At 45.0% G+C, this 18227-nt stretch overlaps 1 protein-coding gene across 1 annotated transcript; it reads left to right on the top strand.

Moving 5' to 3' along the window:
* The first annotated feature begins 7656 nt into the window (after window positions 1-7656).
* On the top strand, window positions 7657-16924 carry LOC125162369 (ral guanine nucleotide dissociation stimulator-like). Its single transcript, XM_047853289.1, has 13 exons — window positions 7657-7831; window positions 8294-8401; window positions 9858-10045; window positions 11390-11583; window positions 11732-12108; window positions 12899-13114; window positions 13496-13599; window positions 14102-14171; window positions 14793-14861; window positions 15300-15374; window positions 15957-15989; window positions 16343-16464; window positions 16669-16924. The coding sequence occupies exons 1-13, from the start codon at window positions 7694-7696 to the stop codon at window positions 16703-16705; spliced, it is 1731 nt and encodes a 576-aa protein (XP_047709245.1). The 5' UTR covers window positions 7657-7693; the 3' UTR covers window positions 16706-16924.
* The last annotated feature ends 1303 nt before the right edge of the window (window positions 16925-18227 follow it).

Raw genomic sequence — 18227 nt, 5'->3', positions numbered from 1 at the left:
ATGACATTCTTTCTCTTTCTATTAGAAAATAACATAGACGTTGGCCATGTAAAAGCATCAGATATGAGAATTATCCAATCTGCCTTCAGTCTTATCTCTGCCACTATGCACAGGGGAATATGTCCCAGAGAAGTGACCTCTCTTGTCCAAGGTCACACAGGAGAGAGATACTCCTTTTTCATTAGGAAACAACAACAAAATCCTAAAGGAAGGTTATGCAACTTAATCTTGAAATTCCCACTATGGCAGTTCTTACATTATCTGTCTTTTTGCTCCAACATCTTAGCATGTGGTCCCTATCATCAGGGCTGTCCATGGACCAGGATGGCAGTTGGAGCTTCAGGCTGGACCAACCACCCTGTCTTCATTTCAGACATCAGGCAGGAGAGTAGAAGGAGAGCAAAGCAGGCCCTCCCAGCTGTGTCATTTCTGTTTGAGCAGCCTCCCCAAAGTCCCACAACATGCTTCTGACCACACAAAATTGACCTGAATTTCATCTGGTCACTCCTGGCTTCAGTAGACATTGGGAACATTGCCTTGTAATTTTCTGAATGGCTGCCTGAAAAGAAATCTTTCTCTGTATAGATTAAGACATAATGGAAAGGTGGAAACTACCAGAAGTTGAAGAGGAGAAGAGGATGTTATTGTCACACAAACTGGGCTTTTGTTCACTTTCCATAGCCTCTCTTTTCTATTTCTTTATCCAGCCACAGAAATAACAAAACAGAATAATCAAATGGCAAATAGTCAAATGTTATAAGTAACTAAACATTGATGGAAATAAAAATGTATCTGGATGTGATTTGATAGGAATTATAAAAGTCAGAGAGGTTGGCTTGGTAGCAGTAACAACACCTAAACAAAACTTAAAATAGGAGAGTCTGTAGATCTGCAGTCAGTACATGATCATGTGTATTAAAAAATCAATCAAGTGGTGCCTGGATGGCTCAGTCAGTTGAGCATACAACTTTAGCTCAGGTCATGATCTCATGGTTCATGAGTTAGAGCCCTGCATTGGGCTTGTTGCTGTCAGTGAGGAACCCACTTTAGAACCTCTGTACCGCCCCCCTCCAACTCTCTCTGCCCTTATCCCACTCATGTTCTCTCACTCAAAAATAAATTAAAAAAAAAACATTTAAAAAAATCAATCCATTTGCGTAACCTATATTAACAGGGCGGTAAAAGATTCAACCAATTAAAAATAACAGTGAGTAAACTAAGATTGTTTTAGTGTGATATTCACTATACATTGTGGTATAATGAGCATACAGTGTTATATTAGTTTCAGGTTCAACAAGTCTGTATAATTATATACTTGGCGATCACCACGATAAGTGCAGTCACCATCTGTCACCAAACAACGTTACAACTATCTTATTGACTATCTTGCCTGTGCTATACTTTTCATGTCTGTGATTTATTTATTTTGTAACTGGAAATCTGGACCTCTTGATCCCTTTATCAACTTCACCCATCCTCCCACCAACCTCCCCTCTGTTGTTTTTTGTATTTAAAAATCTGTTTTTTGTGGGTTTCTTTCTGCTTTGCTTGTTTTGTATCTTTATTTTTTAATATAATTTATTGTCAAATTGGTTTCCATACAACACCCAGTGCTCATCCCAAGAAGTGCTCTCTTCAATGCCATCACCCACTTTCCCCTACCCCCCACCCACCACCAACCCTCAGTTTGTTCTCAGTATTTAAGAGTTTCTTATGGTTTTCCTCCCTCCCTCCCTGTAATGTTTTCCCCTTTCCCCTGCCCCATGGTCTTCTGATAAGTTTCTCAATATCCACATGAGTGAAATTATATGGTATCTGTCTTTGACTGACTTATTTCACTTAGTATAATACCCTCCAGTTCCATCTATGTTGTTGCAAGTGGCCAGATTTCATTCTTTTTCATTGTCAAGTAGTATTGCACTGTATACAAAAACCACATCTTCTTTATCCATTCATCAGTTGATGGGCATTTAGGCTCTTCCCATAATTTAGTTATTGTTGACAGTTCTGCTATAAACATTGAGGTACATGTGCCCCTATGCAGCAGCACTCCTGTATCCCTTGGGTAAATTCCTAGCAGTGCTATTGCTGGGTCATAGGGTAAGTCTATTTTCAATTTTTTGAGGAACCTCCACGCTGTTTTCCAGGGCGGCTGCACCAGTTGGCATTCCAATCAACAGTGCAAGAGGGTTCCCGTTTCTCTACATCCTCACCAGCATCTATAGTCTCCTGATTTGGTCATTTTAGCCACTCTGACCAGCATGAAGTGGTATCTCAGTGTGGTTTTTATTTGTATTTCCCTGATGAGGAGTGATGTCGAGCATCATTTCATGTGTCTATTGGACATTGGGATGCTGTCTTTGGAAAGCACCTGTTTTTCAGGCGTGGAGTTTGGTGAGTTCTTTTTTTTTTTTTTTTTTTACATTTTATTTATTTTTGAGAGAGAGAGAGAGAGACAGAGCACAAGTGGGGGAGGGGCCGAGAGAGAGGGAGACACAGAATCTGAAGCAGGCTCCAGGCTCCGAGCTGTCAGCACAGAGCCCGATGCGGGGCTTGAACCCACGAACCGTGAGATCGTGACCTGAGCCGAAGTCAGTTGCATAAGTGACTGAGCCACCCAGGCGCCCCGGTGAGTTCTTTATAGATTTTGGACACTAGCCCTTTATCCGATATGTCATTTGCAAATATCTTCTCCCGCTCCATCTGTTGCCCTTTAGTTTTGTTGATTGTTTCCTTTGCACTGCAGAAGTTTTTATCTTCATGAAGTCCCAATAGTTCATTTTTGCTTTTAGTTCCCTTGCTTCTGGAGATGTGCCTAGTAAGAAATTGCTGCGGCTGAGGTCAGAGAGGTTTTTTTTTCCTGCTTTCTCCTCTAGGGTTTTGATGGTTTCCTGTCTCACATTCAGGTCCTTTATCTATTTTGAGTTTATTTTTGTGAATGGTGTAAGAAAGTGGTCTAGTTTCATCCTTCTGCATGTTGCTGTCCAGTTCTCCCAGCACCATTTGTTAAAGAGACTGTCTTTTTTCCATTGGATATTCTTTCCTGCTTTGTCAAGGATTAGTTGGCCATACTTTTGTGGGTCCAATTCTGAAGTCTCCATTCTATTCCATTGGTCTATGTGTCTGTTTTTGTCCCAATACCATGCTGTCTTGATGATTACAGCTTTGTAGGAAAGGCTAAAGCCTGGGATTGTGATGCCTCCCATTTTGGTTTTCTTCTTCAATATTACTTTGGCTATTTGGAGTCTTTGGTGGTTCCATACAAATTTTAGGATTGTTTGTTCTGGCTTCAAGAAGAATGCTGGTGCAATTTTGATTGGGATTGCATTGAATGTGTAGATCGCTTTGGGTAGTATTGGCATTTTAACAATATTCTTCCAGTTCGTGAGCACGGGATGTTTTTCTGTTTGTGTCTTCTTCACTTTCCTTCATAAGCTTTCTATAGTTTTCAGCACACATCTGAAAACATCTTTTACATCTTTGGTTAGGTTTATTCCTAGGTATTTTATGCTTCCTGGTGCAGTTGTGAATGGGATCAGTTTCTTTATTTGTCTTTCTGTTGCTTCATTATTAGTGTATAAGAATGAAACTGATTTCTGTACGTTAATTTTGTATCCTGCGACTTTGCTGAATTCGTATATCAATTTTGCAGAGTTTTGGTAGAGCCTATCAGGTTTTCCATGTATGATATCATGTCATCTGCAAAAAGTGAAAGTTTGACTTCATCTTTGCCAAGTTTGATGCCTTTGATTTCCTTTTGTTGTCTGAATGCTGATGCTAAGACTTCCAACACTATGTTAAATAACAGTGGTGAGAGTGAATACCCCTGGCGTGTTCCTGGTCTCAGGGGGAATACTCTCAGTATTTCCCCATTGAAGATGATATTAGCCGTGGGCTTTTTATAAATGGCTTTTATGATGTCGAAGTATGTTCCTCCTGTCCCGACTTTCTTGAGGGTTTTAATCAAGGAAGGATGCTGTATTTTGTCAAATGCTTTTTCTGCATCTATTGACAGGATCATATGGTTCTTATCTTTTCTTGTATTAATGGGATGTATCACATTGATTGATTTGTGAATATTGAACCAGCCCTGCATCCCAGGAATGAATCCCACTTGATCATGGTGAATAACTCTTTTTATGTGCTATTGAATTCGATTTGCTAGTATCTTATTGAGAATAAAGAAGGAGGTGTGGAAACAGAAACAAAGATAAAGTTACCCAGACGGAGAAACTAAAGGGCTTGATTATTCCAGACAGAGAAAGGAAAGAAGTAGGTGTAGAACATATATCAAGAGAATGGATTAAAAATGTCTGCTTAAACAAACCAACAAACAGAGTAACCAGACTACAGGAGGGAAGAGATTTGAAAGAGAAAAGGAAGGAAGAATATAAATAACAAGAATTGTCTGAGAATTAATCCAGGCAATGCAGCAGTGCTGGTCTGGAGAAGGGGGCTGTCTGGTTCCTCAGTGTCTATCCCACTCCAGTAGATACAGTTACCTGGCACAGAGGAGTGTGGTTTGGTGTAGATGGGTCCCACTTCCACTGTGGACTCTGTGAACTGATCCCTGAGGCCCCACATTGCTGGTGGTGGGAAGAAAAATGACGACCACCCCGCAGTCTCTTCTCCACAGACCTGGTGTCCCAAATCACTCTGTTCAAGCTGTTCTCACTGTGCTACGGGTGCAGAGGACGCAGTCTGCCTCACTCCTCCAACTCCCGTGCCCCAGTGCTTGGGTAGGATTCAACCCCCCCCCCCGTGCACCCTGATACTAGGGAAGTGTCTCTCCATGCCACCCAATATGTGGTCCCAGCTGGTTTTGTCTTATCCTGCAGCCCTTCAGGAAGGGGACCGCTTTCTCCTACTGCAGACAGCGCCCTGACCTAGGCACCAAACCTGGGGTTGGCTCCCCTCCTCCCCAGGTGTGTGAACAGGGCAGCCAGCTCCAGTCTGGAGAAAGTCCCACAGTTAGAGATGGGATCCCTCTCTGTCCCAATCGGAGGTTTATCTCTTGTCCACATACAGCCTTAAGCTTCCCCAGACTCTCTTTCTCTTCCCTTTGTCTCTCCACAGAAGGGGATCCCTTCCCTCTGTGCCAACGTGGCCCATTGTATCTCTCCCAGTTCACAATCACCCACCTGTGGCCCCTCAGGTTGTCCCAGTGTCTCCCTGGTAGCAGCTTAGTCTCTTTTCCTCCCAGACTCAAAGTCATTTGGCTTCAAACTTCAAAAACTTTTCTGTGTCTCGACTGTTGACAATAACGCCTTCTGAACATGGAGATGCAGAGATTTCTTGGACATATTGTTTTGTTTGCTATGGATATGTTCCCAGAAGTGGAATTGCTAGATTATGTTCTATTTTTAATTTTTTGAGAAATCTCCGTACTATTTTCCATAGTGAGTGTACCAACTTTCTATCCCCCCAATAGTGGACAAAAGTCCCCTTTTCTCCACATCTTCACTAGCATTTATCTCGTGTCTTTTTATGATAGCTATTCCAATTGGTGTGATGTGATATATCAATGTGACCTTGGTTTGCATCTTTCTGATGGTTAGCTACATCAGGCACTTTATGCCCCTGTTTGTCTTTGTTTATACTCTCTGGGAAAATGCCAGAGCACTGTACACTGCATCTGGGGTCCATGGACAAGACCAGTCTGCACTGAACCTTCAGGGTCCTAATTGGATATACAATGGTGGGTGCAGAATCACTCTTCTGGCTGAGGTGAGGGTGATGTATTAGTAAAGAGGACACCATGGGAGTGGACAGAAAAAAGAGTAAAAGGAGGCATCTGAAATCCTTTGCTTTGGAAGCTGAAGGTCCTGTTCTTTTGCCCACGTGACTCTGGAAAGCCACTGCCTTGAGGATACCCAAATAAAGGTATCCCTTTTTTTGGTGATATGCCTGCTTGGGGCTATAATGCTAGAGCTGGAGAACAGAATTCAAGAATCTTCTTCCATGATACCTAGGGTGTTCTGCTGGAGGAACTGGAGCATGAAAAGTCATGTACAGGCCATTGTGGTTGTCCTCCTGCCCAGAAACAACTTGAAACTGTTAGCAGCATTTCTCTCTTCAGTGTATGTGGTTAAAAGGGGAGATGGGCTCTAAGACCTTGTCCTTTATTTATTAACTATGCACTAAGCTTTTAACCTGATGCCAGTACCTTGTTGGGCCCATGTGTGGAGCTGAAAATACCAAGAGCTACCTGCCTTCCAGGAACTCACAGTCTAGAGATAGGCAATAGCACAAAAGCAAAGGCATGTGAAAGAAAAGAGCAAATGTGTGCTATGAATGAAGGCTGGAGAGTCATTGGGTAGGAAGGTATGAAAGGCCTCACTGGGGATGACATTGCTAAGAACAGAATGACAAAAGGAAACTAGACTTGAACAACTCATCGTGCAGTGTGTCAGGAAGAAGCTACCACTGCTTCAGACACTAACAGAAGCCAGTTTGTCCAGAGGAGGTGAAAAAGGCAGCCAGTGTGGCTGGAGGGAAACTAAGAGGAGAGCAAAGGGGAGGGAGGAGGGGCAGGGAGAAGTGCTGAGGCCTGGTAGAAAGTTATCTGTTGCTCTTCTGTTACTGCATTGTCCCAAAACCTTGCACTGTAAAACACATATATTTAATACCTCACATTTTTTTGTGGATGACGAAACCAGGCACATATTAACTTGGTTCCCCAGCTTCAGGGTATGTCAGAAGCTGCAGCTGTGGCCTCAACTGAGGCTAGATTGGAAGAAGATTTTCTCCCAAGTTGACTCATATGATTCAGGATGCCATTTGGACTCAGAGCCTGGGTTCCTATGTGTCTTTCAGCCTGGACACTGCCTCAGTTCTCTGCCATGTGGGCCTCTATATAATGGCAGCTCAAAACACTACTTGATTTTTGGTTCAGGGATAAAGAAAAAGGTAAAGAGGAGAGAAATGGTACATGAGAGGAAGTAACTAGGAAGTGAAAGACTATTTGACATTGAAACTTAGACATGACTTTCCATCACATTGGCTGTATCCTATTGGTCAGAAACCAGTCGCTAGCCACTTAGCAGTTACAAAACAATATACCACAAGTCAGCATGGGGAGCCATTGTGAAGGCTGCCCCCTCATAGATTGAAATGAGACAACTGGGTCTCATTCTAAATACAACAGGAAACAATTGGTTTTACTACCATTCCACCCCATCATGGAACCCGTATTAAGGCCAAGAGGAAGAGTGACTGTTCCCACATATATTATAAATATTACCCATTTACACCCGATGAGGCTCCTAGGAAGTATATTCTAGCCTGATCCCAACGTGCACGTTAGGAAACTATAGAATACTCGAGAGACACATTGAGTTCGGACATATAACTGGTAAAACAAACAAAGAAAAAAAGCTGAAATCAGTTCTGTATCCTCAAAATTAGGACCCTACTTGCATTTCCAGGGAGTTGTGGCTATGGCATTTTTGACTCATTGTTTACAGTTAAGGAGATGACATTGGAGGAGAAAGATAAGCAGTCAACTACCAATAAGGGGTTCTAGATAGGTCTCATTTAAAGGAGGGCCCCAGGTACTGGAATCTTGAAAAAGTGACTTCACTTCCTTGGTGATAGGCTTCAACAGAACTTAGAACTCTGGTAACCAGGTGCCCACATTCTAGAGATGGCCTGCTTTCCGGCTCACTTGCCCAGAGTCATTCTAGAGAACAAAATGTTCTGTTGCTGTATCCCCATTTTCAGGATATGTGGGCTTAAGAAAGCCCAGAGTGAGAAACCTTTATGTCACTGTAGACATCAGCTCAGCCCTCATCTCCGAAGCTGTTGGTCATTTGGCAGGAGGCGCTCACAGGTAACACAAGGCAGCTCAGGGCAGCCCACTGGACAGAGCATGCCTCAACTCTGATCCTGCCCAGAGCAGGCCCACACCTCTTGCCCCTCATTGTGTGTGTATGTGTGAGAGAGAGAGAGAGAGGGAGAGAGGGGGGGCGGAGGGGACAGAGGACGAGGGCTATGCCCTTCATGAGCAGAAGCAAGATGTCAGGTGTTGAAAGCCTAGCACATCTCTCATGTTCATACCCCAGGTCTTGGCAGGCAGGAGAAGATGATTTCTGGGGACCAAGTTCAACTACCTATATGTTAATTATGAGCCCTAGAGTTTCTTCTGGTTTCCTCCTTGCTGGGTGTCTTTACAGCTTCCCCTCTTAGCCTGTACTGTAGAGAACACAATTTCTAATGGGGGTGTCCCCTTGCGGCAATGTCCAGGGAGGACCCTAAGGTCTCTTGGCCCGACTACGGGGCACTGTACTTGCAGAGCTTCACCCAGGATATCTTTGAGGAGCTGGTCCATGGCTTCAACTACTGCAGCGCCCTAGATAAGTGTCAGGTGCAGAAGGATACCAAGAATCAGCGCTGCTCTGAGGTAAGAATGGGAAGAGGGTTTTTCACACCCAGGGCCTGCACATAAATATGGGGCCAAACCTGAGGCCCTCACATCATATTTCCACATGAGTGTCCCACAGGCCCAACCACAAAATAATCTGAATAGCCAAACCTCTGCCACCAGCTATGTGGTAAGGTAGGAGGACACTCTTTACATATGTTGGAATGGTAGAGAATGCATGTATTGTGTATGTATTTTATTTTTTATATTTTGATAGAGAACATTTAATGTTTTTAATTAATCATTTTTATTTATTTTATTTATTTTTTTTACTTTTCATGAGGCCATGAGTATCTTTGCATTTTACTGCTGTTTTATTATTTTACCTACTTGCCCCAGATATCCTGGGTAGCACTCAGCTCCACTGTCCTTGCAGAACGTCTCCAAGCCCTTACATATCATCACACAAAACAGGGTGATTTAACACAAAATTAAGGGTGGGATGAAGCCATTCTATATGTTTCTGTAATGTCCTGTCTCTCAGAACACATTAAATTATTGTAGGCCCACCAAGTCATGAGCTGTGTTCTTATATGTCTTCATAATATTCCATAAAGGAGGTTGTGTGCCACTGTTTCAGCCTTTCAAGTCTGTTGGAACTTGACAGGATTCAATTCTGTTTTCATTTCAACAGTGATGCAGGGAAAATCTTAAGTGTCCTAAAAGAATGTTTTAGGTTGCTAGATCTGCCATAACATGGAAGCACAAATTGGGTGGAAGGACTTTGATGCCTCCTGGCTGAGATACCTGCCTCTGTCTTTTAAGAGTTTCACCCAGGAAATCTTTGATGAGCTGCTCTAAGGATTAAACTCCATCTCCCTTGACAAGCAGCAGGTGCATCAGTCCAGCAACAACAAGTGCTGGTATAGGGTCAGAACAGGTCCAGATTCATGTCCTTTCTCGGGACCCAGAGATGATCAGGGTAAGCCCGGAACCCAGACTACAATTGACTGGCTCCCTGGGGGCTGCTGAAGAAGGTGGTTTCCCCCAGAAACTTTCTCCCTATCAGGAACAGACCAAGCCTCATTAGCTTAGAGGAAATGCAGCCCATGCTTTTGACAATTCTCAGGACTAACCTATGTGATCTTGAGCAGCATTTGAAATTCTAACCCTCTGTGTTCTCATATCTACAGTAGGGGTGTTTGCTGATGACTCACTGGCATAATGCTCTTAATATAGGCTATTAAAAGAAGTGCTATTGTTGCTCAGCTAAGAGAATGCCTGGAAGTTACCAATGGTTTATCATTTCCCCCCTAAAACCAATTGCAATTTTAAGCCTAGAACCTTATTCTGTGTGGGCACTCAAGTCCCTTCTCTTTCACAAGTTCCCAAAGGGATGGGGGTCTCTGGTCTGAGAACCAGACCCTGATCTTCCTGGTAGTTCATGGCATTGAAGCTGACTACATGCCCCTCCTTGTCTACCCGGTGTTAAAAGGAATCAACCCTGTCCCTGGATGAGGCCTGTACAATGCTGAAGCTCAAGGAAGGCACAATGGAAAATTGTTTACAGTCCCTGCTACAATCACCTTTCCAGGATAGAAACACCTCAAACATCACAACCATTTTCTGCATATACCAGGTGTTCCCCATGGCCCAATTAGTCCTGGGACAGCAGTTCAAAAGGTGAGTGCCTGCCTCATACACAGCACAGGGGTGAGCCTCCCATTTACTACTTGTGTATCTTGGGAATGTTACTGCACCTCTATGAGCTTCACTTTCCTCTTCTGGAAGTGGGGTGGTAAGAGGATGAACCTCACCGTGTTAACTGTAGGAAATTATGGGAGAAAACATGGCATGGGCTTATCTGGTGCCTGGCTCTGTAGAAAGGGCTGCTGGACATGCTGAGTATCTTTAGGTTTAATAGTTCTCTCTCTCTCCAGTGAAGAAGCTCTCAACCTCAACCCTCACAGGCCTGTGGCACTTCTGAATTTAGAAAAGCACATGGAAAGCAGAAGTTGTCCTGTTTGCAAAGGACTTCTGAGATTCTATCTAGCTGGGCTTGGTATTTTTCCTTTATATGGCCAGACTAGGGCTTGCTGGGGGACAGGCAGAGGCACCCATGGCCCACCCAGTTATCTGAAAAGTACTGGTTGGGTTAATTCAATCCACAATATATGTTAATCACCTAGTAATGCAGGCACTTTTCTAGTCACTAAGATAATTCAGTGAATAAAGTAGACACAATGCCTTGGTGTCAATTCTAGTCAGAGGGTAGGCAATCACTGTACACATCATAACCACTCATGTCCTTGGTTCATTATATGTGACATTTTCATGGCGTCCTCTGGGTATGAAAGGATTGTCCCTTATTTGACCATTATGACAGACTACAAGACCAAGTAAACATGAGTGGGTCTTCAGGTTCAGAAGGAGGGCCTCCTGCATCCACAGAGCAGCATAAGAGACTATAGGGGTTGTGGCTGGAGGAGGACTTCCAGAACCATGGAACTCACAGATCTCTTGATTTCCATAGGAGGGCTTATGTTTGGGGGCTTCCTGTGAAGAAACAAATGAGTCAAAGAGAGCTGTGGATGGGGCCCCAAAACTTCTGGGAAGCAGAGCACAGTCTGGGTTCAGTTGGTGCCCAAGAGACCCATCCCTTCCACTGTTCCATCTGGCTCTGCCTGCTTCTCTCCATATCTACCTCTGCTAACCACAGCAACTAGGGCCAAGAACAGAAGGTGTAGTGAGAAGACTGCTCATAAATCGGCCTCAAACGTAAGCCCTATTACTGGTCTGTACTGAGGATGGCGTTGACTATGCCCAAGGCCGTGGTGAGAAGAATATCAGTGAAAAAACCAGACTCACACAGGTTTTCTGGATGACTAGGCCTTCCACTGCAAAGGCGGGGTTGGAAGTGGGCTGGGCCATCCTCTGGGATCCATAGAGAAATAATGATGCTGTGGGAGTACAGTGTGGAATAAAAGGCCAGGCCTCTGATGCTTCTCCACACATGACTCTTCCCAGCACCCTCTCTCCCATCTTGACTACATGGCCTGACCAGAAATTGCAGGATACCTGGCAGTCTCTGAATTTTACCAGTTTCAAAGTAAAGACAGCCTATGTGGATATGAAGCTGCATGACTGGGACCTGAAGAACCACACCGCCCTTATCCTGGTGCATCAGGAAACTCTGGAGCCCACTGAGGCAGAGTCAGATGGTAAAGGGGATTAAAATCTGGGAAGACTAACTGGGGTGGGGTTCATGGGCTGAATATTGTTTTGAAAGCAATGGTACCTGTCCTGTTTTTGGGAAGGCACCTGGAAAGTCAGTTATGTGGATGAACCTTTCTCTTTATCCTGATCCAGTGCCAGCCCCAAGGCTCCTTCCAGTTGCAGAGCCAGAAAAGGAGTCTACTATGGAACTAGAGACAGCACCAGTTATGTTTCAACCATCATCTCAAGTGTCAGAGCCAGCATCACCTCCATCAGCTGTTCCAGAACTGGAACAAGTGTTAACATATTCTTCAGCATATGTGCCAGGTCCACAGCTGCAATCAGCTCAATCATCAGCTTTACTTAGAATTTTAACTCCAGCTCTAAAAATAGAGACAGAGCCAACTCCAGCGCCAGAGCCTTCCTGCCACTGGCATGTAACCCCAAAGAACCAGCTGAATGAGGAGAAGCCCAGCCTCATGGACTTCCCTCCCAAGCTGGTGGCAGAGCAGCTAACGTACATAGATGCGGTAAGAAGCTGGGCTCTCAGGGCAGGACAGGGCAGGGCACTTTCTACATTTTTGCCGTCAGCTAACCCAGACCTGCCTTTCCCTGATGTGGACTACTATAGTCCGGGTCCAAATTTCAGCTCGACCACTTATCAACCATGTTACCCTGCCAAGGTCCTTAAATCAAGCTTTCACTGTCCAGCTGCAAACTGTAGAGATAGGCACTGATAAGAATTGATGCAGAGTTACTGTGTAGATTAAATGAGCTTAGAACAGCTAGAAAAATGGGTAGGCCCTGGTCCTTCAGGTGGAGGAAGACAGCTCACTGGGTGCAGCCAAGTCCATGGGTCACCCACCCATCTTCCTTGGAGGTTTAACACCCTGTGCACTTATTAGGCATCTGACATGTACATAACTACAAGGGGAAACAGAGAAACCTGTGGTTGTAACTGTCATGGGGGAATGTGCATCGAAAGGAGAGTAGGACCAAAGGGAAAAACAGGTGGAGTGGAAAAGGCCCCCTTGTGAGGAGTCACATTGAACTGTCATCTAGAGGCTGGGGTTAGCAAGGATGACCAGGGTCCAAATTCTCTCCTTCCTTCCCTGTCAGTATTCACTCCTAGGTCTTCCTGTACTTGACTCCCTCAGTGAAAATAGAATGGAATGAGATCCAGGGATTCCAATCAGGCTCAGGCCACATTCTCAGCTTCAGGAACTAAAGCTCTGACCTGGTAACCTCCTACCTAGAACATTAATCCTGAATGTGAAATGGCTGGCTGAACACCCCTCCCCTCCCCACCCCATTCTCTAGGAGCTGTTCAAGAAGGTGCTGCCTCATCAGTGCCTGGGCTCCATCTGGTCCAAGCGGAATAAGCCTGGTAATGAGCACCTGGCACCCACAGTCTGTGCTACCGTCACCCAATTTAACAGTGTGGTCAACTGTGTCATCACCACCTGCCTTGGAAATCCAAGAATGATAGCCCAGGACAGGGCCATGGTGGTGGAGCACTGGATAAAGGTGGCCAAGGTATTTTATGGGAGGCCAAGATGAGTCACTCTTCTGAGCCTTGGAAACTGATATTTCCTTTATCAATTCTCAGGGTTGGAGTCCCTAGTCTAAGCCTTAGGGTCGGCACAGTCCCTAGGCTCTTCCCTCCAGGGACATGCTGACCTTTACTTGCATGTCCCAATGGTGGAACGCTCAGTTCCTACCTGGCTCCTTCCTTGGAATGAGCTAAAATCTTCCCTCTCCCCAGCAGTGTTACTCTTTGGGTCTTATATGTGCCCTTCTGCAGGCACCTGGATATCTGTCATCTTGGAGGGAAATTTTAAACTGAGGGAGGCTGATACTTTAGAGCAAATAGGACTCCTGCTACCCACATGACCACTCATTCTCTTCCCTCCCCAGGCCTGTCAAATCATGCGGAACTACTCTTCACTGCATGCCATCCTCTCTGCTCTGCAGAGTGCCTCAATTTACCGTCTGAAGAAGACATGGGAGAAAGTTTCCAGGTGAGTATGCCTCTCTCCATAGAAGGATCAGGGTGGATGAGGGATTTCCCATATGCACATCTTTTCCCCCTCAGTAACTGGGACCCTCCTGGGAGGCAGCAAACCCTGGCAATAGAACCTGGGCTGGTGTACAGGTCTATAACTCACCCTGGAGAATAGTCCACCCTGACTCCAGCTATAGAAATAGTTTTTCTTAAATATCACGCACTGAGTTGACCCAAATTAAATATTATCAAGTGCTTACTTTACAGCAACAAAACTCTCTGCCCAATTGAAACCACAACTGACTGAAACGGAGTTGCTCAATTAATATGGAAATGGTGGCACTGGATGACCCACGTGAGAGCTCCCTCCATGGCCTACAAACACCTTAGTTCTCAGAGGAATCCAGAGAAAACCCTAATACTGGGAGTTTGACTTTTTGGAGTACTCAAATAAGAGGGACTTACATTCAAGCCACATTATTCCTATAATTTTTTCTGCCTTCTTTTCCTCTATTCAGGAAGAGCTTTCAAAAATTTAAAAAGCTGTGCACTGAAGATAACCCACAGAGAAGGGAACTGCTTCTGAAGGTATCATGGGAGGAGGAGGTTTGGGAAGAGAGAGGGTGGGGCCTGAGGGAACAGGGTCTTGAGTGGATGAAGAAAGACTGCTGTGTAGGGGAATGACATGAAGCATTCCTTGGGGAGGCGAAGCCTTTGGTATGAATATGGTTACAGTTTGGGGTGAAGATTCCATTGGGCGTGGAGCAAGTAGGTGCTGTTCAACCAGATGCTATAGACACCCTGTCTCTCCATATTAACAGCTAGTCCAGATGGGGAGCTGTATACAGCTTGAGAGCCCAGAGGACAGCCCTCTGCTCAGTAGTGGGGTTGGGATGGATGGAGGGAAACAATAATGATAGTAATAGGACACTGAGTCCTCAGAAGACCATGTGACGTAGGTGGTGTTCTCACTTTTCTCAATGAGAAAACAAGCTCAGGAAGGCCAGGCTGCAAGTTCAAGGTCACACATGGAGTGAATGTTGGAGCTGAGATTGTGCTAGAATCACTCACAGCATGCTTAAGGATAATGTAGCATTGGTACCAGCTGACTTGGGTCAGATGTCCAGGGTCTCAAGTCAAAGATGGTGGGGGCGGGGGGAGTGGACTGAGGATATTATGGTCTCAATGAACTTGTCCTTGACCCTGCAGGAGCGGCCATCTAAATGGGCCACCCTGGTGATGAGCCTCCAGAGAGCCCAGAAAAGGCTGCAGAAGAAGGTGGGTGTTCCTGGGGAATAGAGCCTCCAGAGTGAGAGGAGAAGGGCTCCTCTCTGACAGCTGGAGGCCTCCATATCAAGACAGGTGGACCTTTCTACTCCAGCTCCTCCTCTTGTTGCCACAGCTTCCAAAACTCTTATTTTAAAGTGACTAGGAGGAGGGTCTATCCAGCTGGATGCAGAATGGATTTGTGGGTGGGGAGGGGCCTAGGACTACATACAATTTGATTTTCTAAAAGCAGGCCCTAGTGGTGATTAGGAGAAGTCTGATATCCTTGGAGGGTGAGGGTAAGGGGGAATTGAGAGGCGGCTGCTAGGGATCCTAGGCTGCTCCATGTGAGAACCTGGGGTGGACCAGGAGGCTAAAGCATTTTCAAGGGAGGGTCCCTGTGTGCACCTGAGAGCAGGGACTCATCCCACCCCTACCCCAATGACACAGGGTGTTGTCCCCTTCCTTGGCACTTTCCTCACTGACATGGTGATGCTGGACACTGCAATGAAGGACTATCTGAAGGTGAGTGAACCTCTAGATTGTGTAGGAGGGCCCAGAATCCTGAGGTTTGGGAGTGGAGAACCCCTGTAATGAGTCCTGAGACCTCAGGACTTGGCAAACCTCCCCTCATGAGAGCTTCACAGCTACCCCTGTGAGCTAGAGTTTCTCATCTCAATGATGAGTGAAGGGAGTTTGCACTTATGACACTGGTCCTGGTGCCCAAGACTGTCTGAATGCAAAGCTGCATGAAGTTTGTCTGAGTTGACCTCAGCCTCTCCCTCTCAGGCTGCTTATGGGGGGAGAGCAAAGTCAGGCACCTCCACATCGGCAAGCACTTACATAGCCTAACAGCCCCCTCCCCCCAGAGGTTTCAGCCTCCCCTTCTGTCATCAGAGAGGGTTGTGCTATAAGGTGCTTGACTGTCTACCCCATGTCGTCCTTTCTCTGGACCCCAGAGCCTGGCTTATATCCCAGTCCTGTTATCTGTGTATGGACAGTCTTCTCATGTGTCCTGGCACGAGAACAACATGAGAAAGGATGGGTATAAGGAACAAGCAATAACAAGGGGCTCTTTCTGATGGACTTTGGCTATTTGCTTTCTAGGGAGATGAGATCAACCATAAGAAAAAAACTAAGGTGAGCACTTGTGGCACTTCCTATTAGGGAAGTGTAGGGGAGTGGATACCAGAGATGGCCCTGGGAAGAATATTTCTTGGCTGCATCCCCTCCATCACACATTTACTGGAATAGTTTGATAATGAAAAAGTGTAAGACCCATCCATCTGGTAAGTGAAGTCAGGGGAGTGGCATCAGGGATAACTTCCTGCAGGAGGAGGGGCTATTTATACTCACCTCTGAGAACAGGTTGAGACTGGATGAATTTTCAGGGAAGGAAGGCTGCCACGTGTGCAAAGACCTAGGACTGGTCCCCTATCCCACTGCTCAACCCACCCAGGCTCTGTGTGCATCCTGTTCTTCTCTTGGCCTAGGAATACAAAGTGATGAAAGAGATCATGCTCCTCCAGGTGGCTGCAGATAACTACACTCTAGAACCGAAGGAGGAGTTTAGAGCCTGGTTCCAGGCTGTGGAGCGACTCAGTGAGGATGAGAGGTGAGGCCCATCAGGAGCTAGGCAAAGGCGTGGACTCTTTCTGGTGGCCACTCTAGGGATCCTGCATCCATGGCTCCCTGGGCAGCCTCAAGCCTTGTTTCCTTGTGATCACTGGAACATCAGACTCTAGCTACTGGGAAAACCCTGGGAGAGACACCTGAATTGTAGCTCCTGGTCGACTCACAGGTGTCATTCTCTCTTTAGCTACATCCTGTCCTGCCAGCTGGAGCCCCAATCCTAGCTGACCAGTGAAACTCAAGAACAAGAAGAATTGGCCACAATCAAGCTCAGGACTGAGTCCAGTGATAGTGCAACCTTTCCTCAGCAGCTTGGACACTTGCTGTGATGAACCCCATCTCCTTGACACTTCTTCCTCCCATCTATTTACCTACTTGGAGTGGCAATATTTATCTTAAATAGTAAAAGCTAGATTTGAATATTATTATATTAAAGCCTTCTTTTATAGCCCAAGAGTTTGGTTTGGTTCTATTACTTCCTACAGCAATTTAAATGGTGTACAGACTCTCATATTCTTTCTTGAACTAAGAAATCTTGCAGAGTCATCAGCTATTGTATGTGGGAGGAAGGAGAAGAGCCAGCCCTCCTCCCAAATTCCTCTTACTCAGAGAACAGGTTAATTTCAGTATAATGAATTTGGGTAAAAAGAAGAGACAGCCCCTCAGAATTACTGAGATTTAGAGGTTGAAGTTACTTTCACAGGAATGGCAGCAACCATTGAAATTGGATGTCCTTAAGTGTAACAATTTCCAGGACTACTACCTGCCCCAGGACAGTGGCTGCTTTCTACACTTTAAAGGAAAAGGTTTGTTTCCTGCTTCTTTTATTGAGGTGTTGTTTTTTGTTTTGGAGGGTTTTTTTTTTTACCAAATATTTGAAACTAAGTTTTCTAGTTCAAACTCTGGAGTTGCATTAGCAAAAAACATGTAAAGAGGTCAAACCCTACATGTGGAAAGGATAAGGACAGGAGAAGGTAATTTGCAAATTGACTAAGGGCAGGCAGGACTTTCCATTATCATTCTTCCACTAGGCGCTCCATGTTAACACTTTACCTAGATTTAAATCCTCCAGGGATCCTTTTCAATGACCTCTGAATCCCCTCCCCTGCTTGTTTTGTATTTGGGGAAAAGATGTGTGATGTGCTTTTATGGCCACAGCTGCTGAACATGGTCCCATAAACATCTATGCTAAGAGCTAGGATGTCTAGCATTCCTGCATTTCCTGATGCAGCTTTTTTTTTTATGTTAGTTAACATACAGTGTAGTCTTGGTTTCAGGAGTAAAACCCAGTGAATCATCTCTTACATTTGATACCCAGTGCTCATCCTGAAAAGTGCCTGCCTTAATGCCCATCACTGATTTAGCTCACCTTCAAACCCACTGTCACCCTTAACCCTCAGTTTGTTCTTTGTATTTAAGAGTCTCTTATAGTTTGCCTACCTCTCTGTTTTTATCTTATTTTTCCTTCCCTTCCCCTATGTTCATCTGTTAAGTTTCTCAAATTCCACATATGAGTGAAATCATATAATATCTGTCTTTCTCTGACTGACTTATTTTGCTTAACATAATACCCTCCATTTCCATCTATATTGTTGCAAATGACAATATTTCATTCTTTTTTATTGCCAAGTAGAATTCTATTGTGTGTGTCTGTATGTGTGTGTGTGTCCCACATCTTTTTGTTTTAGTGTTTATTTTTGAGAGACAGAGTGTGAGTGGGGGAAGGGCAGAGAGAGAGGGAGACAC

This window comes from Prionailurus viverrinus, chromosome A3, assembly GCF_022837055.1.
Source record: "Prionailurus viverrinus isolate Anna chromosome A3, UM_Priviv_1.0, whole genome shotgun sequence".
Lineage (NCBI taxonomy): Eukaryota > Metazoa > Chordata > Mammalia > Carnivora > Felidae > Prionailurus > Prionailurus viverrinus.
This window is presented reverse-complemented; position numbering and strand designations above follow the sequence as displayed.

Coding starts and splice junctions, on each gene's coding strand:
- LOC125162369 (XM_047853289.1), top strand. CDS start 7,694: ATGTTCTGTTGCTGTATCCCCATTTTCAGGATATGTGGGCTTAAGAAA. Junction 13,115..13,495: donor ACTGGATAAAGGTGGCCAAG/GTATTTTATGGG, acceptor TTCCCTCCCCAG/GCCTGTCAAATCATGCGGAA. Junction 15,990..16,342: donor ACCATAAGAAAAAAACTAAG/GTGAGCACTTGT, acceptor CTCTTGGCCTAG/GAATACAAAGTGATGAAAGA.